The sequence below is a fragment of the Urocitellus parryii genome, chromosome 2 (genome assembly GCF_045843805.1).
Source record: "Urocitellus parryii isolate mUroPar1 chromosome 2, mUroPar1.hap1, whole genome shotgun sequence".
NCBI classification, from domain to species: Eukaryota; Metazoa; Chordata; class Mammalia; order Rodentia; family Sciuridae; genus Urocitellus; species Urocitellus parryii.
Genome location: NC_135532.1, coordinates 196,825,276 through 196,849,636, shown reverse-complemented (window position 1 = coordinate 196,849,636; position 24,361 = coordinate 196,825,276). Strand labels below are relative to the sequence as shown.

The following is a 24,361-nucleotide window of genomic DNA, read 5'->3' as shown; positions in this document are numbered from 1 at the left end:
GTTATTGAAAGAGTTTAAATAAGAATTGTCCAGAACATGTACGAACAAACACTTCCAATTTATATAAAAGTACCCTGTACATGCCTGATATGTCACAGGAACTCAGAAAAGATGAATAACACTCTTCTTCCTTTCCTTCCTCTTCTAAAAATACCCACACTTTCCCACAAAGCACAGTTGTTAAATGGTTCTACTTATTTATTTGTCCATTAAAGAATCCAAGAATCAAAAGAAACTATCCAGCCATCTATGACAATGTGCATATCACCTGACATGGATCTCAGGGTCATCATTTTAATGATAACATTCCCTAAGTCAGCCTTTAGAAAGCATCACATCAGAATGCTTTCTTTTCCATCCTCCCTGAAAGATATACTTAATTATCAATGGTCATTGCTTTTATTTTGTAACTACTTGTGATTTTAACCATCTGTTTCTGGATACCACAACCCTGGCAAAGCTATCAAATGACACTCATCTTAACTAATGACTTGCATTTTTCTAATCTAATCTCACATTGCAACCAGAGGGATTAAAACAAAACAAGGCAAAACAAAACTAAGCTGATCATAGAACTTATGTGCTTAAAATCCTTCAATATCATCCAGTGCTCTTAAAACAGAGAGCTAACTCCTTAACATGGTCTTGTGCATTATGCTCTCCGTCTTCTCAAACCATCCCCCACCCCCTCCCTCATTTCCTCAACCTGGCCTCATAAACATTCTTTTGGATCTTAAGTACACCATGCTCCATCTTACCTCCAGTTCTATGCACGCCATCCCTCAAAATCTCTCCCTTCCCCTATTTAATTCCTACTCATCCTTCAGATCTTAGCTCAAAATCCAATGTTTTTTCAAGAAATAATCAGGTCTTCTATCCTTCATAAATTTCATACATGTTCTAACTCTCAGTTTAACAAGAAGAAGCTATCAATGTTAGCTGTATGTCAGACCAAAATATTAGAAATTCTCTTAGCAAAGAAATAATTCAATATCCCAAATGTGCAAAGGTTGGAAAGTGAAGATTCAGGGGCTTTCTTAAAGCTGCTCATCAGGTAAGAAAAGAATTGGAAATTCAAGAATCTCCAGCTTTTAAAAATCTCACTTTTCTTATTACACTGCATTTTTTTCAAAATTTAAACCTTACTTTAATGTAATTTTTGTTCTAATTTTTCCCCCAAATCAGTAATAAGTAATATGAATGTGTGATGTGCATAGTAATACATTAAATAAACACATACATAATGATTCCACTTATATAGACATATTTCATATGTACAAAAAAATTGGGAGAAGAAATAACTCATATGTTATATTTTATTTTCTCTTAGCAACAATGTCAAAAAAGCCAATTCCATCTTAAACATGTGATGTGATATAATCATTTAGGACAATCACTATAAACTTTCAGAATATATAGTCAAGAAATTAAGAATTAGAATTCAAGTGTCTCCAGCTTTTAAAATCCTTGTTTTCACTGCACATTTAAAATATGCAGTCAAGAAATTAAGTATGCATGATTTACGTATGCATTGACTATTTAATATAAAGACACATGGGAACTCATTTTTCTCATTTGTAAGATAATTCCAAAGTAAATGATTTGTAGACCACCATCCATGAAAGTTTCAAAAATCCAGCACAGGATTCATAATTTCACATTTATTCCCAAGATATGTAAATAAAGCCAAAATTTTCATTTCTATCTAGCGATTGTGTACATATTTTAGAGTAAAAAGCCTAAAAATGCACCTCCTCTCTTTAACTAATAACCTAAAAAGTACAGTTGGAAATGACTACCATACACTAACTTTTTAAAAGCACCTTTGTAAAATGGCCCATCTATCAGCTTTAATTGTGCAGTGCTCTAAATTCTCTCCCAATAACATCGACCACACAAAATAAATGTCCTAAAGCTAACATTAACAACCATTTATGGATTTTCCTATCCTCATAAATCTGTTACAAAGCAATTATTCAGCTATATTTTGTCTTATACCTATTTTAGTATTTTCTGCAGGTGTGTTTATTTTGGCACATTATTTATCAAGTCATGAGAATTATAGTTTAAAAGCAAATTAAAGTGCTCATGGTATTTTAATCAGTTTTTGCAAACTTTGGGTATGATATTTCAAAATGTTCATTTTCAATCTATGCAGAATCCTCTTAAAATAAAAATAATTACTTCATATTTTTAAATTATTGAAATAAAGCTCAAAGGACACCAGATGCTAACATAATTCTAAAATTTAGTTATTTTAATGATGACCCGATGTTTGGAATATGCTGAAAAGATTTATTAAATCTACAAAAAAATGAATGCAGTTAAAATTATTTTTAATACTGCATAAATCTGTTGGAAAATAAAATCATGCCAAATAAATAATAAAATAGTTAATACATATGGATGAATAAAAATCCAATTTTCAATCATTTTATGTATAGAATTAATCCAGGGTTTTCCATAACAAAAAGGCTTCCTTAATATACTCTATATTATTCTCTTTATGATTATTGTCATTTAAATAATAAATAATTTCTATTACTTGATGTCTGAACAATTTCAGATAAAATACAGCAAGATGAAATTAATTTAGGTTTATTTCTTTTACATTCAGTGATAAACAATTTCACATAATAATTCCATGTTTTAAAATTATGTGAGCTTGTTAGCAAAGAATCTAACATTTTAAAACAGTTATCTGTAAACGACTAGGGAAAAACGTAATTTATTTCTCTGAATATCATTCTCAGGCCGAGTGATTCAGATTTTATAGATCCACACGACTCAATTACATATTTCCATGTTGACACCTTTATTTGATAATGTTGGCTGCTAAAGATGGTTGCTCAGTTATACATGTATATAACTGCCTCACAAGAAATCCCAATCCACTGTTACACAGAAGAATAAATCACAGTGAAGCTGAGACCATAATGGAAGGCCTGTGACTATTTACTAGTGTGGTGCTGTGTAATTACTTGTCACAGAATTATCTCATGTATCAATTATTTCTTCTACCTGACTGCTCTTCTTATTTCTTCAAACATTTGCCTGGCACATACATTAAGAGAATGTTTCGAATTTTCTGTAGTAAGATCACCTGGTGAAGGCTTTTTCTTTTGATTAATTTTTACAATTTTATATCAGTGCATTTAAAATAACTGAAAGTAATCCAAAACCTTTATATGAGTGAAAGAAGTCTAAAAGGTTATCACATCTTTAGTGATCATTTTGGTGGAAATTTGAAGTTATAAGAGCACAAGAAGTTCTTTATACTGGAAAAAAATATGGCAAGTTATCACACGTCAAAATGATACTGGGACTCAATCAAACCAAATAAAAAAAACCCAGCAGGAGTGAAGCTCTGCATCCTATTTACACTACTGGATCAGAACAGTTAGTGAGGGAGCTGTTCTCACAAATCATTCTCTTGTTAAATTCGGTAGTAGGATTTCATTAAACCTCTTGGCTGATGACATTTTACTTTCTTTCGGTCTGCTCACAAAGAAATCAGCTGGCAATACTGAAACTTGAAACTTGAAAAGTTTCCATCACATATTGTTTTTTTTTTTTTTGGGGGGGGGTTCTTTTTACAATCACAAACCTTTTTTCCCCATTCCCTCCTCTAAATTTCAGTTGAATTTTTCCAATCATCAGCTGAATTACGAAACAACCATGAGAAGAAAATAAAGGGCACAATAACAGCATAAAAATTCTAGAAGGGTGGCATTTTGAATTTGACTCTAGAATTCAGAATTAAGAGGAGCAATATATACAGGAGGAAGTAAGTATAAATATGTAATTACATGCATAATGTATGTATGCATGTAACTATCTTATATTCTCCACCCCATGAAGCACCTTGCCTTTCCTGATTATTGTCATCTGTCATGAAGAACCATCTCCTAAAAGATTCAGTTTGCTTATCTTGTCAGAGTCTGACAAAAGTATCACACTCATAATCAAGGTTCTTAAAAGCATCAAGTGAAGCTTTGGAGGTCTCGTAATATGTATTTCTTCAAAATGTTGATGAACTCATGGTTTTGTAACCAGAATCATGGATTAGAGTAAACCTCATTGAACCTGCAAAAGGCCCCTTGTCACTATTAGTTTTGGCTTTGACTCAAATAACCAGGTTAATGGTCAGAAACTATGCACCATTACACTTTTCTCAAATCAGCAAGTTAAGGAAATGGTTCCAGCAAATGATTTAAACGAAGTATCCATCATTTTATTCCTTTTTATACCTAGAACTCCAAAATGTCATGTGAGTCTTGTATAAAGATCTCATGTGGTGATAGAAAGTTAAACATGGTGAACTCTATTTATGGAAAACACAAATTCACAAAATAAGCCTTCTTTTCCTGAGTTTGTTTGTTTGTTTGTTTGTTCTAGGTGTGTGTGATGCTGGGGACTGAACCCAGGGCCTTGTGTATGTGAGGTAAGCACTCTACCAACAGAGCTATATCCCAGCCCCCAGAGTTTATTTTTTAATGAAAGTTTTTAAAAAGTTCATCCTGTATTACTGACAGTAAAGTCTACATGAAAGCTATAATGTTTTACATTTATTTAAATACTTAAAATTTTTACTTTAATTTTACTTAAATTTTTACTTAAAATTTTAAATTTTACATTCTAAAATAATTATCTAATAGGTCCATAAAAAGTAACATGTGCATATAATATTTTCTGTTATGTAACATTAATATGTATATTGATCATTTTCAAAGTTATTATTTTATACGTTAGAAAATGATCAAATTCAGAGATGCAAATTTATTTTAAGGAATTATGCCTGCTGATTCATTTCAAGACTAAATTATAAAGTAGTTATAGCTGGGCACCATCTACCCAAATTCAGTTGTCCCTCTGTAAATGTAGGGAATTGGTTCTAGGAACCTTGTGGATACCAAAATCCGCATATTCTTAATTCTTTTATACAAATGGTATACTACTTGCATATGATAAATGAATGTCTTCCCCTGTACTTTAAATCAGTTCTAGATTATTTATAATACCTAATATTATGTAAATGTTATGTTAATAATTGTCATACTATGTTGTTGAGAATAAAGATAAGAAAAATAATTGGTATGCATTTAGTACAGATGAATTTCTCTTTTTGAACTTGCTTATATGGAAGGATGACTGTATTTTTAACTTCAGTTCACTCAATTGTTCTAATATTTGTATTATTTTTATGGAGTGAGGTGTGAAACATTTCAATATTATTCATTTTGTCAGGAAATTCAGCATCATCAAACATATCCAGCGGGATAATAATTATGTTAACTGTCTGAAAGAATCATGTAAATTGTGGATCTGTTTAATTAAAAAAAGTAAATATATGATTTGGTTCTCAAATATATATTAGATTCATAGAATTAATACAAAAAAAGGAATTTTAACTAAATGCAGATTTCTAATTTTATATATCACTTGTCCAGTTTTGCTAAAGTGAACTAGAAAAGACAACTGACATTTTTGAACCATAGTCACAGATATTCTGTTATAATTTGTTGAAAAATATTTATTGTGTCTCTGTAAAAACTTAGGTAGATGTATAAAAAACTCAAACCTTAATTCTTTTACACAGCTAGTTGTAGGAAGCAAGGACAAAGGCAGATATAGTAAGATTCTGACACACACAACACACATCACTGAAATGACAATTTAAGTGCCTCACATAATGTATTAAGCATTGGATGTTTGTCAGTTCTTCAATGTCTGCTATCTATGAGAAACATTTTCACTCCCACTTGTTTTCTTTTCTTTTTGTTACTGGGGATGGAACACTGGGGCACTCAACCACTGAGTCATATCCCCAGCCTTTTTTAAAATTTTATTTTATTTAGAGACAGGGTCTCCCTGAGCTGCTTAGGATCTCAATGCAGAGTTGCTGAGGCTAGCTTTGAATTCACAATCCTCCTGTCTCAGCCTCCTGAAATGCCATTTTACAGGTAGCCTGTTTCCAGAAGAGATTACTGTTTGAAACAGTACATTAGACAAAGAAGTTCTTCCCTCACCAACGTGGGAAGGCATCATCTAATCCAATGAAAGTCTGAATGGGAAAAGAAAAAGTGGAGGAAGGACAAATTTTCTTTCTGACCTGGAGGTGGGACATCCATCCTCCCCTGCTCTCATTCATCAGAACTCTAGGTTCTCAGATCTGTGGACTTGGACTGAATTGCACCTCCTGCTTTCCTGGTTCTCCAGCTTGCTGTGGGACTTTTCAGCACTGCTGATCATGTGAGCCCATTCTCTTAATTAACCTTTTTATATATCCTACTGGTTCTATTTCTCTAAAAGAGATGCCTCTGAGATAGTAGAAAGCAAAGAGACTAAGAAGGCAAAGGAAACCAAAGTGCGCCCCTAAGAAGCTCATATTCAAGCAGGGTAAACAGACATGCAATAAGGGCAGTTATAGCATCCAGAGGGTCTACGAATGAGGGACACCTCATGTGTGCTGGGATGGACAATGTCTGAAAAGTTTTCTGCAGAATGCTAATCTTCTCTGAGTCCAAGGAAAGTGTAATTAGCAAGTACAAGTGGTTCAGGCAGGGTTTGGGGCATTTTAGAGGCAACATAACAAAAAGAACTAAGTTACAGGGTAGTACATGCGTGAAACAAAATAGAAAATATAGTGTATTAGATTGAAGGGAGAAGTGAGAGAGGAGGCTAGCACCAGTACATATTGTGGATCTTATATAGCGAGAGGGAACCATGACCAAGTTTTATGGAAGGAACTACTATAACTAGATTGTGTTTTAGACAGATGTGTCTGTTATGAACAATAGATACAGCAAGATAAAAGCTAATTGGTTAGAGGTTAGCACTTTACAGACAGATGACAAAGATATGAATAGGTGGAATGGTAAGAAGGGGAGAGAGCTAGTAAGAGCTCATAAATAGTGAAAAGCCAAAAGAAGTGGGACTCTGTGGCAATTAGGAGTAGGACATGGGAAAAGCAGGAGAGTAAAGGATGACTCCCCTCCTCACACTGTCTGCTGGATATGTCTCTGCAGGCTGCACTACCGACAACCAAAATGGAGGTTTTGCAAAATTTAGCTTTGAATGTCTAGTCTGATCTTATCTTCACTGCATCACTACTACACTCTGTGAATTATACTTACAGCCTGGTTTAGAAGGGACTTAACATACACACCTCTGACAGTTGCTTCTTGTTTTACTGAAAGTTATAATTACTCTTCAATTCCTAGTTCATTGGGATACTTAACAGGGGTCAATCATAAACTGTGGCACCCAAAATATTTCAGCAAAGCTCCCTGTTTGAAGCATGTAGTTCACTACTAGCAAGGAAAGAAGCTCGAGGAAATATCCCATTAGTAGCAATTAAGTCAGCCAAAAGACAGCCCAGGTCTTTTTTCTGCCTTTGTGTCTCCCTCATTTCATGTCAATCTCATACTTTAAGGCTCAGCCTTCCAGCAGCTGTCACTGGCTAATCAATCCTAATGAGCAAGTGCTTTGCTCATTCATTATATGCTTGGCATAAATACTTATGGGAAGCATAAGACAAAATAGCAATTCTACAGAGGAGAACAGAATGCACGTCCTTTTGATGACTCATTTTAACATTCTTACCATAGGTCAACAATAAATTTAAAGAGTTAACAATATAATTCAAACCATATTTAATAGTTTAAAAACAGGTGATGAAACTGAGAGAATGGAGTAATTTCACATCAAGGGAATAAAAATTGGCAAGCACTATTTAGAGAAGGGCTGAGATTTCACAGAAATCCCATCCATCTGATCACAGAGCATGAACCGGCTTGGCAATGTTTGGCACTTGACTTTTCTTTCTTTCTTTTTCTTTTTTTCTTTTTTTGAAACACAGCTTGCAGAAAGGGCAGAAAAACAACCATTCCTTGACCTTCAAAGAATAACTGGTCCCTGTGAGAAGTCTAGTGAGGAGTGTAGTGGGGTGTGAACGGAGATCTAAATGTATGGCTTCCTGTGTCTAGTGGCCCAGTATTCAGGCCTCCAGGGAAACAGGAGGACTAAATGTCTTTTAGTTCCTTTTGTAAGAGAGATGAACAAAAATGGGATTAGATTTTCCTAATGGTCCAACTGAGGGAGATAAAAGGTGATTGCCTAGGAAATGGCTGGTGGGTGGAAGTCGGGTTCAGTTCAGTTTCCTGTGACGGATGGGACATGGCGATGAGAACATGATCATTCTGGTGATAGAGTCACAAATTCACTTTGGGAATAAAATTGTGACAGTAATAAGAGCCGCTTTATCTGTGAAGCTGCAAAGAGAGTGGAAAGATTAATAACGCCATCTAGTTTGCCCTTTTTAAGAAATGAGTTGCTGAAGCAAAGACTCATAAGGAATGTTTGAGGCTGAGGATAAAATTGGAAATGGAAGAAACTCAAAGTTGAAACTGTGTGGCTTTCTCTGCTATATTTCTTTGGGGAATAGCATTCCCCAGAAAAGAAGTGATTTAAAAAGCCATCCATAGGATTGCTATTATGAGTAAATAATTTGTAAATTTTATGGGGTTATTGGTAATAATAAACAGAATAATGTTTCTTCCTTTATTTTTTGAAGTATTTTGAGATTGTATTCTCTATCCTTTTCCTCAAATCTACCTTTAAGAAAAGAAAAAAAGCACTCACTTTTTAAATTAGCCATGAATGGATCCTGAAATAGCAAACTAATTTGACTATCCTGATTCCAAGAAGAAACTTGAGGCCCACACAAAAGCATCTAATAAAGAACTAATGGGTTTAGATTAAGACAGTAAAATAATATAAAATATAATATAATATAAAATATAAAACCTGCAACCGGACTCAAACACCAATGGGAAGCATAAATTTTAGCAGGTTCAGTGACACAATGTTTAAAACCTTGGCAGGATGCCTCTATGCATCTATTTTGTTCTGGTTAGATTTTTATGTTTTATAGGTATGTCACAACCTATAAAATTGTTATAAATACTACAATAAATATCTTTTTCCTTAAAACATGGGAGTTATTAGGCAATACGAAACACTAGTTCAAAAAATAAGTCATTCCTACCAAGCCAGCAATCCTAACACTTGTCCATTTGTGACACCAGAATTCAAATATAACAATAGAACAAATCAAAATTGTGGTGGGATATGTCTATAAAAAGTTACCTCATTTTGTTTGTAAATTTTAGGTTCATAAAAAGAATGCTTGAGGGTGTGCAAGATGTTATACATCTGAGAGGAAAACAGTTGCAGACAAACATTAAGTATAAATAAAATGATGGTTAAATGATGGCTTACATTTATAGGCAGTCAATATTTGATAAGTCTAACAAATGAGTAAGCATAAACATTTCTGGTGTAATTAGTCCAAAATGGCATTTTATTTTTCTTTTCTTTTCTTTTCTCTTTTTGTTTTGTTTGGTACTGAACCCAAGGGTGCTGTACCACTGACCTACATACCCAGCCCTTTTATTTTTGAAATTTGGAAACAGTCTCTTGCTAAGTGGTTGCCCATGTTGGTCTCAAACTTTGGATCCTCATTGCCTCAGCTCCCTAGTAGCTGGGATTACAGGCATGCAACACTGTGCCCAACTATTCCACTGTGCTTATTTGTTGTGTAATGAAGGTTATTCTTCTTCAATAGGTCAAATTACTCTAGACCTTTGAGTTTCATTCTGCTAATGAGATTCAGAGACATACCAAAATTGATATGCAGGTTAAAGGCACTGGGATGTTTTTATTGGCTAAATATTTTCAGAAGCCAGGGGAAATATATGTTTACTCTGAAACTACCTAGTATCACCAAATTTTATTACAATTTGCCTATTTTCAAAGTAAAATAAAAATCTTTTATATTAAATAGTCAATATTTTGATTTGTTTCAGATATTTGAGTTTGGTACTTTGCTCTGTGCGAAGAAGTAACCCAGACATTGATGTGCTACTAAGAGAGTATGATCTCATATTGCTCCCATGTTTTGGAGTGGTTAATTGAAGTTTCCAAATGGCTATGAAGATGAGTAATCAGTTTTTGAAAATAGTTACTCATGGATAATCTTCTTACTAGTCTCTGAATCATAAGAAAATGCACCTGTTTTATAGGAACATATTGAGGGTTTGAGAACCTTAGAAATTGGAAAACAAGAGATAATGAAATAAAATTGAGGTCAAATGATTTCTGCTGAATGTTTTCCCACAACAATAATATACCACTGCACAGAAAATGTAATTTTTAAATGATCTCTATTCCCAAATAGCCACAATTTTCATTATTGAGTTATTTTGTAAAACTTTAATGAGTCTACCACTATTTTAACAAAACTAGCAAAATCCAGCATATTTACTACAAAAGTCAATATTGACTTTTAACATGGAAATGCAATGATTTATATTTGAGAAGAGTTTTTAATAATTGTTTGCACAATAAATTGTCATGTATATGTTAGTATTTCAGATTTCTCATTTGCAATAGCGGAAGAACTATTAGAATGAGCTACTAGAACTATCTAGAATTAACTCAGTATTTTTGTTACTCAATAATTATTAAAATCAAGCAATAGAACTATCAAAAATAAAAACACTCATATGAGTACTGTGCTCCTTATTTATAAATCATTTGCTCATAATAGACAATATGTTAAATATTAATATATAAATAATTTAACTCCTATAAAAATGCTGTGATATTGTATTACTATACCTATTTTACATAGGGGGGAAACCAAGGCCTCAGTACATACTTCTGAGTCACATAGTAGTAAACAGTACAAGAAGGATCCAATTAAATCCAGTCTGATGCTAATGTCAATGCTCTTAGCAACCATTCTTTATAGCAATTCTACTACATCTGGAAAGTCCCAAACTACAAAGAAATGTTTTAAAGTCCTTCATTCTTTCTGTCAGTTTATCTTATAACTCCTCATGCATGGGATTTGTGAACTTGCTTGCTTAAAAACAAAAATCAAAACAAATTTCTGTGTCCTAACCCAGATCTTTGGAAAGAGATTCTCCAGAGGCCATGTCTGATAATCTGCATACTTAACAAGAAACTTCAGATAATTTAGGGAATTCTTTCTGGTCCTAGATTTTACTGTGCTCTCTTTCTCCTCCCCCCATCTCCACCCCTTTGGTATTAGGGATTGAACCTAGGGGTACTCTTCCATTGAGGTACATCCCTATTCCTTTTTATTTTTTATTTTGAGACAGGTTCTCCCTAAATTGCCCAGGCTGTCCTCAAACTTAAATCCGCCTGCATCAGCCTCCAAAGTCATTGGGATTACAGCTGTCATGAACCTTGTTTCCTTTATTTTCTTAATAAATTTTATTTCATATATTTAAAATATAAAACATGATATGCTGAGATACATATAGATAATAAATTGGGTCCCCTTCTTTGCTCTTTTGAACACAGATATCCAGGCAGCATTGATCATAAATGGTGAGTGCCTCAATTTTGAGCCACAGGTACTTATTGCAGGCACCCAGGATCAGAGCTTTCAGCAGCTGGTAGAGTTTCCGGATTCCCTGTGCTGTTTCCACCACTCAAGCAGTATTTTTTAGACACAGTGCCTACTAGATGTGTAGTACAAATCCAAGCTCTGTGAAGAGTACCCACGTTTAAAGGCCAAGGAAAAGCTAGGCCTAAGAAAAGAATACTTAAGTGTATCTTTACAGACAAGCATCTACAGAAGAGAAATTAGAACAAGATATAGTCCATGCTTGTGCAATTATGTCAAAATGGATTCTACTGTCATATATAACTAAAAAGAACCAATAAGAAAGAGAAATGATTCTCAAATCAAGGATCTTTTAAAGATGTTGAAATTAATTACTTCTGTAATAGGGGGGTGAAAATCAAATAACCACCCTTATTTAAGATAATTTTCCCCATAAGTTCTATCTTCAGCATATAGTTTTATTGCCTTAACTCAATTCTCTGAATTAAGTACTCACTGGATAAGGGGTAAGGGGGTAGAAAGTTATTTTTAAACATATACTTACTCCAATAGTGTCTCTTTAAAAATGAACCACACATAAAACAAAGAAATGAAAACCAAATTCTCTACTGAATTTCTTATTGTAATTGTTTCCTGCTACCAGAGGGATTCACTTGTGATGTAGTTCCCTTTGTAGTCACTAATATTTTCTACATTCTTCTCAAAGGAAGAAACAAGACCTAATTCTCAGGTTTCCTTTGAATGCTTTTTCTTAGTTATCTTTTGCAGTTGGGAATCATGTTACTTTCTTTAACATACTGTGTACATTATTCTAAAATGTTAAAGACATTTTAGCAGTGATGCTAATGTGCATATTCTATTTTAATATTGAATCAAATAATATATTCTAAACTATATACAGTTCCTTCATAAGTTTATAGCTAAATTCAGTTGAAATGAGAGCATCTGCATTCATCAAGTAGTTTCTGGATTTGATCATTTGTACCCAATTTCCACTGAAATCCAGGCTTAGGGAGCAAGCATTCCATATGGATATCTTAAGGCTGAATTAGCTTTGGGGCTGAGTTTAAAATTGCAGGAGGAAACTCTATTTTGATTTCAATGTCTGCTGCATGCATAGCAGAATGGCTATTATTTATAAAACATCAGGATACCAAGGTATGAAAACTTTAAAACATAAAGTGAAACATATTTCATTGACTGATGTGATAGACAATCAAGCTCCCTGTCACAATTGCCTAGAGACAGACACACCTTTTAATGTCCTATATTCATCCTGGCTACTTTTACTCCCTCTGAAGGGCTTTTGAACTTGGATTTGACATCTCTTAAATTTATGCTTTCTCTAAATGGAAAGGGGTTTTCTTTTCTTACAGTCTTAGCCTCACGTAGAGTTCAAGTCTAACTTAGATTAAAGAGAAGTAGTCTAGGCCTTAGAAATTCAATGTTTGTTCTTGATCTTTTTTTTTTCTTTTGTTTTTATGAGGTTGAGCTAAAAACCCCAAAGTGGGACATAATGGCTTTAGAGACAGGAAGGAAATATTCTTTATTCTTTCTTCTGGTGTAAAAAGCCCACAAGGCTCTTTTGTAGAAAGCCCGCAGTAGAAGCACTCCCTCAAAAGCCACCTTTTTCTTCTTAATAGCCTCGGAAGAGACAGTGTTGAGAAAGATGACAGCACCAGGCATTGCTAATGTTAGGCCCAAGTGGTTTATGGCCAAAACCCTTGTTTACTACAGTCACTTGTCAAAATAGGGAATTTTTTCCACCAATAAAATGTTTTAAAGGTCATTGCCTCTCAAATTGCACAATAAACAAGTCATCACCAGAAAGGGGAAAAAAATGTGGGAAATAATAATTTTGACGTCAGAGACAAAGGAGGAAAGTAATGATGAGGAAATGCCTGTATTGTGGATACCACAGAGATGACAGAAACGTCTCTGATTTTAAAACTTGAAGTCTGCTGGGCGCAGTGGCACATGTCTGTAGAACACCTCAGTGGCTCAGGAGGCTGAAGTGAGAGGGTTGCAAATTCAAAGCCACCCTCAGCAATTTAGCAAGGCCCTACGCAACTTAGGGAAAACCTGTCTCAAAAATTTTTTTTTTTTTAAATCTGGGGATGTAGCTCAGTGGTGAAGCACTCCTGGGATCAATCTCTGGTACCAAAACATCAAAATAAACCAAATAACCAAAATAACCATTAAAAAACAAACAAACAACAACAACAATTAAAAACTTGAAGCCTTAAAGCCCTATCCACCAAACAATAAGGAATGAAATTGACCAAATTATATTGTTATGTTGTGTGCACATAGGAATATAGGAATATGTAACAATGAATTACACTGTTATGTATAATTATAATGCACAGTAAATACATATGTACAAAACACAGCAAAAATAATAAATCTTTATAAAAATTAACAAAGTACAAATGCAAATCATTCATCCAACAAATATTGAATGTCTGTTAGATCACAGAAACTATGTGCTCAGAATAAAGATGGCGAAGTCCCTATTGTACAGATGGATCTTACATTCTAAAGGGCAATAGATCCATCCATGTTTATGCTATAATTTGCACAGACCCTTGAAAGCACATCATCTGAAGTAATGAAGATGTGTTTTCCTCCAAAGACAATGTTTTCACAGCAATAGCTGTCATGTAATTAACGATTAGAAATATACTATGTTTAAGGACCCAGAGAATAAGACACCATCTTCTCTGACCCAAGATAGAACTCTTCATAATTTCGAAAATGTAATTCATTCTTCTTTAATAAACACTTACATAATATATAATAGTGACCATAGGTAAAGCAATGCTTTCTTAAATATGTTTGACATAAAATTCTCTTCAAAATCAACATCTTATTTCACATGATAAAACAACCACAATGACGAGCTCCCCGGTGCCTACCTTGAACAGTCAGAGTGGCTGATGCTTCAGCTTTTCCAACCATATTTTCTGCAACACAAGTATATGATCCCATGTCACCAGCCATCACCTTCCGAATTTTCAAGGTATGATCATCTCGGATTTCATATCTAATATCGCAGCAAAAACAGCATGGTTAAGGATTTTGTTCTTGAAAGATCCCATTTTTACACTATGATGCTTCCAGACATCAAATCACATGCAACAATCCCTTCAGAAATTCAAAACAAAGTAGAGGCTGTGATGTTCCTCTAAGTTAGCAGAAAGGAGAAATGAGCTTGTTTTCAATGTATATGAGCTAACATTAAAATATTTTCTTAAAAAAGAAACATTTTTGAGTAAAGTTAACATTTATACATCTATTTCCTCAAGCTGTGGTACTCACGCTAAAATTAAATGACACTGAAAATTAATTAAATTTTTATCATGTGCTGGACTTTAAATGATCTATAGATTTTACCTTCTTAAATTCTTATAACAATTTTATAAGTATTAACCTTTTCTTCATTTTGTAGGTGGGGAAACTGAGAAACAGGAAAGTGAGGTCACTTGGTCTTGTCCTCAAGGAATTTCATGGTGAGCTAAAATTTGAACCCAGAGAGTCTCCTTCTAGAGTTCACTTGATTTGCCTAGACTTCCCTGCCCTTAAAAATAGGGTTTCTTGAAGTGTCATGCTAACCCTCTTTTCTCTATATAAAATTTTCCTGAGTTATATTGTCTGGTATAGTTTATATATTGATAGACCAGATACTTCCCACACTCCAAGTAAATCCCCCATTCCTATTCCCAACTTACTAACAATTAGACATCACGTTTCAAGGGGGCCTAATATTTAATATGTTCAATAATTATTTTCTTCTCTTAACATAATCCTCCTCCTCCTTCTACCCCAATCTGCCTATCTTCCTTCATCAACTATATATCTAACTAGTCATCCAGTTTGCCACTGTAGTCTCAGAAATTTCTCTCCACTCTGTACATTATCTCCATCTCTCCAGGCTAAACAATATACAACTCTGATTTGTTCAACCAAATAATGGTGTCCCTATAACCAGCTTCTCCTCATAGTAATGGAACATACATCATGCTAACAAAATATGTTATTCTAAAAAGTAATCCTGCTCATAATAATATTTCTTGACTCATCAATGTCATACAATATGATGTGAGATTTATTATTACACAAAGCCCCTGATGATATGTCCCCAGTATTTCCAATATGATATCCATTACTTCTCACCACATATATTATGTGCTAGTGATGCTCAACTTTCTACCATTCAAAACATGTGGTGATCTTTCTCACATTCATGTCTATGTTGTAAGGATCTTCTGTCTGGAACACAGGACTCTTTTTTTTTTTTCTTGCTTATCATATTGGTACCTATTTTTGAAGACTGTGCTTATCTGTCCTATTCCATGGGAATTCTCCTTATTCTTTCTCCCTATAGTTGCATAGGTCTGCCTTTATGTCACAAAAGGGAATAATGATGTTATTCCATATCTACCCATATATGTGTCTTTTTGCAAGCTCCTCGAGAGCAGATGCCCTCTCTATGCCAATGTTGTAACCCCAACACCTAGCAGGTCTTCAATGCGTGCATGCTGACAGCTAACTGGCAAACTCAAATGCTTTATTCCACTGTCTCATTCCCCAAAGCTTGGTATTTCCTGAATCACTGCTACTCGCCAATTTAAGTCCTTATCAGACACTAAGAAAGTTCGAACTCTTCTACCATTCATTAGTGACACATAGCTGAGGAAAGGAAAGTCTGATTTTTAATTGGTTCATAATTCTATCATTATTGCTATATGTTTCTTCCTTTTCCTACCTGGACATATACAAGAAGTTGGTATTAAATGTGATTTGGCTGAGCAGGAAAGAAACTGTTTATAGAATACCATGTTTTACTAGGATTCCTTGTGCAAACCAGGGTCACAAAAATATAATCCAACCCCAGAGGAAATCTGGAAACCTCCTGGTTCAAAGTATCTCTAGTATTCTATTCTGGCTCCTGATCAAGGAGTCTCTTGATGCTCCTCAACCTTTGACAGGGATGTGTCTTTGTAAACCTATCATAAATTGAAATACCAAGAGTACAAAACTGCATTTTGTTCACCTGGCCCACTGAAGACCCCACATGGCAACACAGTACACTGTAGAGTATTGGTTCTTTCCCCTCCTGGTTACAAAGCCAACTGAAAGCTATGGCTCACCACTGCAGCTAGCATAGAGTATCACACCACATATCACCAGCCTGGGAAAGATCCAGATTTGAAGTATGGTGTCTACAGAGTGAATATAGCTTTCATACTGTCTTAAAGTAGAACATTTTAAATCAAACCTTAGCAGTCAAAGACCATCTATAGAGTTAACCATCTAACGGCACCTAGAGTCTGATGAGAAACAGAAATTCTAAGTCGATGAATCACATCATTAAATTCTTATCTGTACCTGGATTTGGGCAACTCTCCATCATCTTTCCTCCATCGGACTGTAGGCACAGGGTCTCCTCGGGCCTCACACTTAAATTCTGCACTGTCATCCACAGTCACTGCCAAGTTACTAGGTCTCTTCACAAAGGATGGTCTCTCTAAAATTAGAAAGAGCCATCTCAAGATAAAACACTTCAGATGTTCAGTGAGAAAAGATTTATAATTCAAAATATTGTTTAGAAAATTACTTCGCATAGTTTCCAACTTGTAGAGACTTCTCCCCATCTTTAATATTTCCTTCTACTTCTTTTTCCACATCTTTGGCTATTTTATATCAGGTCACTTCACTTCTCTTTCTACCCCCAAAACAATGATATAAGAATATTTCTCTCTTATATAAAGATCATTTGTATTTTGATTAAATATTATTTTATTCTCCCTTGTACAAAAATATAATAATGACAAAAATAATGATGATAGTAAGAAGAAGTCTGTACAGTAGTAAGAAGATTAGATACAATGGCACTTACCTAAAACAGTGAGCTCTGCTACTTCACTCTCACGTTCCCCGACCATATTGGTCCCAACACAAACATATTTGCCAGCATCACTTTTACGGGTGTAAGTAATCATTAGCTTTCCTCCTCGTATCTTAAAGAAAGAAAAAGTTTGATATATATACCATTAAAAGAATTTTAGCTATGGTTTTGTGGCAGGTCTTCATAAATGAATTCCACTCAAAGCTATATACCAAAGGCTAGTTATATCAAACAGCTGGTGTGTACTGTTTGCTATATTTATAGGTAGTAACTTTAAACAGAGTAAATTTCAAAAATATAATATAAAAGGAAAACATGTTGCATTACCTACATTTCTTGTAAAATTTTTATATTCTGTCTAACTATGCTTGTGTTTCAAATCAACCAAGTTCTTTCCTATAAATTAATTAAGTGAAAACCACAAAGACATTGCTTGAATAACTTGATTAGCAAGTGCAAGAAAGAAAAAGGAGTCTTACTATCATATTAGTACATGTAATATGTAAATGTATTTATGTAATAATTGATTTCAGGAAAGAATATTCTAATATTGTTGTATGTGCAAAAAAATTCTCTAGTAAATTTTCCAGAGTTTTCTTAAAGAAATATATCTTATTTTCCAAAATGTAGTAAAATCTGCCATTTTCTAAATATATATATATGTGTGTGTGTGTGTGTGTGTGTGTGTGTGTATTTATTTTTTTCAAATATATTTATATATATGTAGATGTACATGTAGCTCTCTCCCAAGCAGCTTCTTGGTAACTTTAGAGGCACAGACTGAACAGATCCCAATCAATCACTTGGAAAGTCAGGTTCAGGTATAGTCTTGAACATTAATTGAATAATTACAAATATAAATAAATATCCAGTTCAAAAAGTAGACTGAAGTCAAATATGAATTAAGATTGGGATGCAGAAATTGGACTGGATTTATTTAATGTAATTTATTTAATGCAACACACTTTCAATTAGGGAGTTGAGTTCAGTTACCCATGAATATCTATAATGTCCCAAACCCTGGAAAGGTTTTACAAGGATAACTTCTAGAATGTTTATTCATGCTGAGGGCCATTGCCAAGTAGGAATGATGCATCGAAATCCTTGCCAGCGTACCCCATGTTAAATGGACTTGCCTTGGAAATTTGCTGTGACCTTGCATGTGTGTTTGAGAAAGGTGACCCTGCTCAATGACCAGGGTGGATCCAGGATTAGGGTGTATCCTGCAGGTTTGAGGAAGTATCCCGGTCCTTGGGTTTAGGGTGTTCCCAGTTTAAGAAAAAAGGAGTTTTAGGGAAGTGGGAGGTTGAAGATTATTGCTGCTGGGAGTAGGGCGTGTCTGCTGCCTGAGTTCCTGCCCGGGCCACCATATGCCAAATGCCAATGTCTCGGCTTGGCACAAGATCACGAGCCACCACACAGCTTTATAGGTTCAAACAGCAATTCTTTATTCCCGATCTCACACCAGCCTCCACACACGCTCAGGGGAAATTCTCAATCTCCCCCACAATACACGACCTAAATACTTTTTCTCCACGAGAACTCAGCGGGAACTCAGGCAGCAGGCACGCCCTACTCCCAGCAGCAATAATCTTCAACCTCAACTTCCCTAAAACCCATATTCTTAAACCGGGAACCGCCTTAAACCCAAGGACCAGGATACTTCCTCAAACCTGCAGGATACTTCCTCAAACCTGGATCCACCCTCGATCACCTTGAGCAGGGTCATCTTACTAAAGCACACAAGCAAGGTCGCAGCAAATTTCCAAGGCAAGTCCATTTAACATGGGGTACACTGGCAAGGATTTCGATGCATCATTCCTACTTGGCAATGGCCCTCAGCATATTCATGAAGGTTTTAATCTCACATTTGCTTATTTATGGTGAGCAGATTAAACAAAGGAAAAAAGAAACAGAGAAACAATGAAGGATGAAAGAAGAGAGGGAGAGAGGGAAGAAGAAAGGAAACGTTCAAGCACTTTTTTCATTATGCCTAATAGAGTTTATTGAAATCTCTATAAAAGTTTTACTATTTTGGAATGTCTGAGTTATTTCAATGTAGAAAATCAAACTAAATATTCTGGTTGTATAAGAACAAACCAAAGATTAACAGAGAGGTTTTCATTTCTGTTGTTTTAAAATTTAGTATTTTTTCAATAGTTGTATAAACAAATGATGAGATGCTCTAAGGTTCCACTGTAAATATCATCCTGGTATTTTTTTCTTTGCATTGTTCATTCTCTAACTTTCATATCTGAAATAATACCTGCATACAATAATCATGAGATGTGTGTTGACTAAAAACTACTATTATAGGTAAAATCTAGTTATTTATCCAATTTGATATAGTTTATAAAGGTTTATATATGTTAAAATACACCAAAGTTTCCTTATCCATTCATCTACTGAAGGGCATTTAGGTTGGTTCCACAATTTCGCTATTGTAAATTGTTCTGCTATAAACATTGATATGGCTATGTCCCTGTAGTATGCTCTTTTTAAGTCCTTTGGGTAAAGACCGAGGAGTGGGAAAGCTGGGTGGAATGATGGTTCCATTCCAAGTTTTCCAAGGAATCTCCATACTGCTTTCCAGATTGGCTGCTCCAATTTGCAATCCCACCAGTAATGTATAAGTGTGCCTTTTCCCCCACATCCTTACCAATACTTATTGTTGTTTGTATTCTTAATAGCTGCCATTCTGACTGGAGTGAGATGAAATCTTAGTTTGATATGCATTTCTATAATTGCTAGAGATGTTGAACATTTTCTCATACATTTGTTGATTGATTGTATATCCTCTTCTGAGAAGTGTCCATTCAGTTTCTTGGCCCCTTTATTGATTGGGTTTGATTTTTTGTTGTTAAGGTTTTTGAGTTCTTTATATACCCTAGAGACTAGTGCTCTGTCTGATGTGTGGAACATTACTCAACATTAAAAGAGAATAAAATCATGGCATTTGCAGGTAAATGGACAAAGTTGGAGAATTCCAAGTGAATCAGGCCAATCCTAAAAAACCAAAAGCCAAATGTTTTTTTTGATGTGAGGATGCTTGTTAGAGTCTGTAAACAAGTCAGGATGGTACCTGGCATTTTGCCAGAGGGAGTGTTTGTGAAGTAACACCAGTGAGCCATTAAGTGTGGAGATTCCTTATTGGTTGACTGCTGTATCTAGTTTATGTTAATTAAGATAAGCTGTGTGGAATGTATAAATACCTCTGTTGTCCTACAATAAATGGCTCCCACTCCTGCTGTATCAATGTACACAAGTTGTTAGTCACCCCCGGTTATTTTGCTGCAGCCCGACTGCAGCAGATGCTGATTCATAATGGTGATGGGGTAGGAGGAGCATGGAGGAATGGAAGAACTTTAGAGAGGGCAAAGGGGAGGAAGGGGAAAGAAAGCCTTAAAGGGGTAGGAATGATGGTGGAATGAATTAGACATCATTACCTTAAGTACATGTATGAAGACACGAATGGTGTGAAAATACTTTGTGTTCAATCAGTGACTTGAGAAATCGTGCTCTATATGTGCATTATGAAAGGAATTGTATTCTGCCATCATGTATAACAAATTACAATAAACAATTAAAAAATAAATGTTAAAATATATAATCATAATTTCATTGCTTCCATATGTATTTAAATTTTTGAATAAATCAGGGAAGAAAATATATGTCACACTAAAAAGAAAAAAATCTTCCAGAGCTAATTATTATCGATGTTTTGTGATCTTTCTTTTTAGCTTTCTCTCCGCATGTATGTGTGTGCATGTATATGTGTGTGTATGTGTATATATATATATACTCACACATATATAAGTATTCACAAATGTAGTATATGCACACAGGCAATAAGATATGCATAAACATATATACATATGAACATATGTACATATTAAATTTCTACTTTACTAAAATAGAATCATGTGGTCTTCTGTGACCTGAATTTTCAATGAAAATGAGGAGACTTTTACATTTTAATTGCTAAAAATATAGAACAGATATTCAGCATTAATTTAAATGGCTACATAGTATTCATTGTATGGTTTTACATACTTTGTCAAATTTTTCCCCTACTGATAGATATTTAAAATGTTCCCATGTTTCCTCTCATAAACAACACTGAAATCAGCATCAGCATTACATGTCTGTGTGTTTCTTATGCGTCTGCAATCATCTCAGAAAATCTTGAAGGAGGATTCTTAAATAAAATGAAAACCCAGCTTGAGACTCTTGGTTCTTGGTGCTACCTATTTTGTTTCAAGAGATGCTTTTGGTGTAAACATATCATTTTAAATATTGGTCTTTAGTGAAATCCCACAGTTAGAATGGCAGCAAATGTGTTATAATACCCTCATTTCTCACTAAAGGGATCAGCAGCTCAGCAAACTGCAACCTTACCTCCCACTCACCTCCACAGTGTTCATCATTACAACATGTTCTAATTGTGCTTTTAAATGTCAGATTTTCCTTCCTGACTGTGAATTACAAGGCAGAGGAGCATATCTAATTCCTCTTCATAGCCTCAGAACCTGTCACCATGCCTAGTAAACAGTAAGAATTTTCTGGGAGGAAAGTGACTTGTCTGATGTCACATAACAAGTTGGAACAGGGCTAAGATTCTAGGCAAGATATGGGTCTCTGGTTATGTGAGTTGGACAGATGAAAATACATGCACAGCCCACAATCCTGTTATCATCATTACTCTTTAATAAATTTGAGTTTAATAAACTTGAATGCTTGAGAGTCAGAACAATTTGAGTATCATAAAATCAAGACCTTCCAAGGAAGACCCACTATCACCTTTCATCATGTACTTATTTTGTAACACATAAACATTTCTAAATATTCTGAAGAAACAAACCTATTATAGCTAAAAGAAGAGTGAAAAACCCCAGTACTGAAAGAGAACGTAATTGATCTGAGATGTGGTCCTAGATGTACTTTTTTAAATATTTTTTTTAGTTATAGTTGGACACAAAACTTTTATTTTATTTATCTATATTTATGTGGTGCTGAGAATCAAACCAGCACCTCTCATGTTCTAGGCAAGCACTCTCCTGCTGAGCTACAACCCCAGCCCCTTGATGTACTTTTTTGGTTCTATATCTTGGACAACACATTCAGCTTCCTTCTCAGCCTCAGAATCTAACCTTGAATGTCCTGGTATGTTTAGGAAACTGATTCATTTCAGAAGGAATTACACAATAATAGATAAAAGAGATAGGAAAAACAGAGGAAACAAATGGTTTAAACATTATTTTTGTTCTTAAAATCAATAAGTCAAGGTATTTTATCTAAAATCAAATGCAAGGCTTTGGGAATAATTTTAAAACATATTTAAGTGTATGTTTTAAACATATGTAGAAAATGAGAGCCAAAGGATAATAACATATAAATAATTTTCAACAGTAGAGATTTATTTCTAAGCTTTTGTATAATATAGTACTAATTTACTTTTATAATTTTTAAATACTTGGCAATGTCTAGTCTTGCTTATGCACACATGGGAATAACATTATTATTATAATACAGCCCAATGCTATTATATTTTGAAGGAATTCTTATAAATGGAGGAGGAGAATTTTGTTATTAGGAGTTAAGAGAGGATTACCTGGAGATTCTCAAGACATGGAACAATTCCAACTGTGAGACGAATGGTAGGAAACAATAATGAGATGAACCAAAACTCAAAGAGAGCTAAGAAATCCAAAAGACTTTGTAGTACACACCTTACAGTCCTGACTGTAATAACTTAGCTCAGTTATGGAAAAACTTGATAATTCATTTGACGAGGAGGCATGCTTTAGGAACACATATTGGTGTTTTTAGTATTTAATATAAATAGAAAAAAACTGTTTCTATTTTTTTATATAAATTTACTTTACAGTTATCATTTACAATTGAATTGTATCTAGTATGTAAATTAAAAGTAACCCACTAGAGCCAGGTGTTTTGGTGTACGCCTGTAATCCCAGCAGGTAAGGAGGCTGAGGCAGGAGGATCTTGAGTTCAAAGCCAGCCTCAGCAAAAGTGAGGTGCTAAGCAACTCCGTGAGACCCTGTCTCTAAATAAAATACAAAATAGGACTGAGGATGTGGCTCGATGGTCAAGTGCCCCTGAGTTCAATCCTCAGTAACCACCCCCCCCTGCAAAAAAAACTAACCCACTAGGCTTTCTACAAATATTTTATCTATCTTTTGTAAGTATACAAATACTAATAATATGTACCATTTGAACAATTCTTTTAAGAAATGTTCTTTGATGAGTCAAGTATCTTGAGAAGTTTTTTATTCTTAGTAGCATAGAACTAAATGGATAAACATCATGACTGCAATGCATATATAATTTACATACTGATGCAAAAAAATCTTCCAAACTTATAAAAGCTTTAAAAATTAAATTTATAAAACATTTTTAAATTTAAAAAATGTATTTTCTTCCATCAATAACAACGATTTTAGCTGTCAATGACTGAAAAACATCAACCAAATTGCACCTTTGATTTTCCACTTACGGTATTATTCATTAATATTTTCTAGGATAGTACTATATATACAAAAATTATATAAGATATTTATAAACATTTTTAAATCCCAGACAATCTTTTAATACACACAGAGATACGTACATATAGACAAAACAAAAAATATCTACCAGTTATAATAATTGTATATTATACTATGCACTTGATTGATTCAAGAGATTAGTGATCTATCTGATGTGTGAAGGATAAAAATTGCTCCTAGGATTTGGGCTCTCTGTTCACCTCACAGATTGTTTCTTTTGCTGAGAAGAAATTTTTTAGTTTGATTCCATCCCATTTATTGATTTTTGGTTTTAAGTCTTGCGCTATGGGAGTTTTATTAAGGAAGTTGGGCCTAATCCCACATGATGAAGATTAGGGCCTACTTTTTCTTCTATTAGATACAGAGTCTCTCTGGTCTAGTTCCTAGATCCTTGATCCATTTTGAGTTGAGTTTTGTGCATGGTGAGAGATAGGGGTTTAATTT

At 34.3% G+C, this 24,361-nt stretch overlaps 1 protein-coding gene across 1 annotated transcript in view; it reads right to left on the bottom strand.

Moving 5' to 3' along the window:
- Positions 1–24,361, bottom strand: part of Robo1 (roundabout guidance receptor 1) — a 381,357-nt gene that overhangs the window by 88,836 nt on the left and 268,160 nt on the right. The window contains exons 4-6 of the mRNA XM_077795033.1: positions 17,343–17,463; positions 16,832–16,970; positions 14,359–14,486 (exon numbers count right to left, since the gene is read on the bottom strand). Coding sequence (XP_077651159.1) covers positions 14,359–14,486; positions 16,832–16,970; positions 17,343–17,463 — 388 coding nt within the window. The remainder of the gene's footprint in view (positions 1–14,358; positions 14,487–16,831; positions 16,971–17,342; positions 17,464–24,361) is intronic.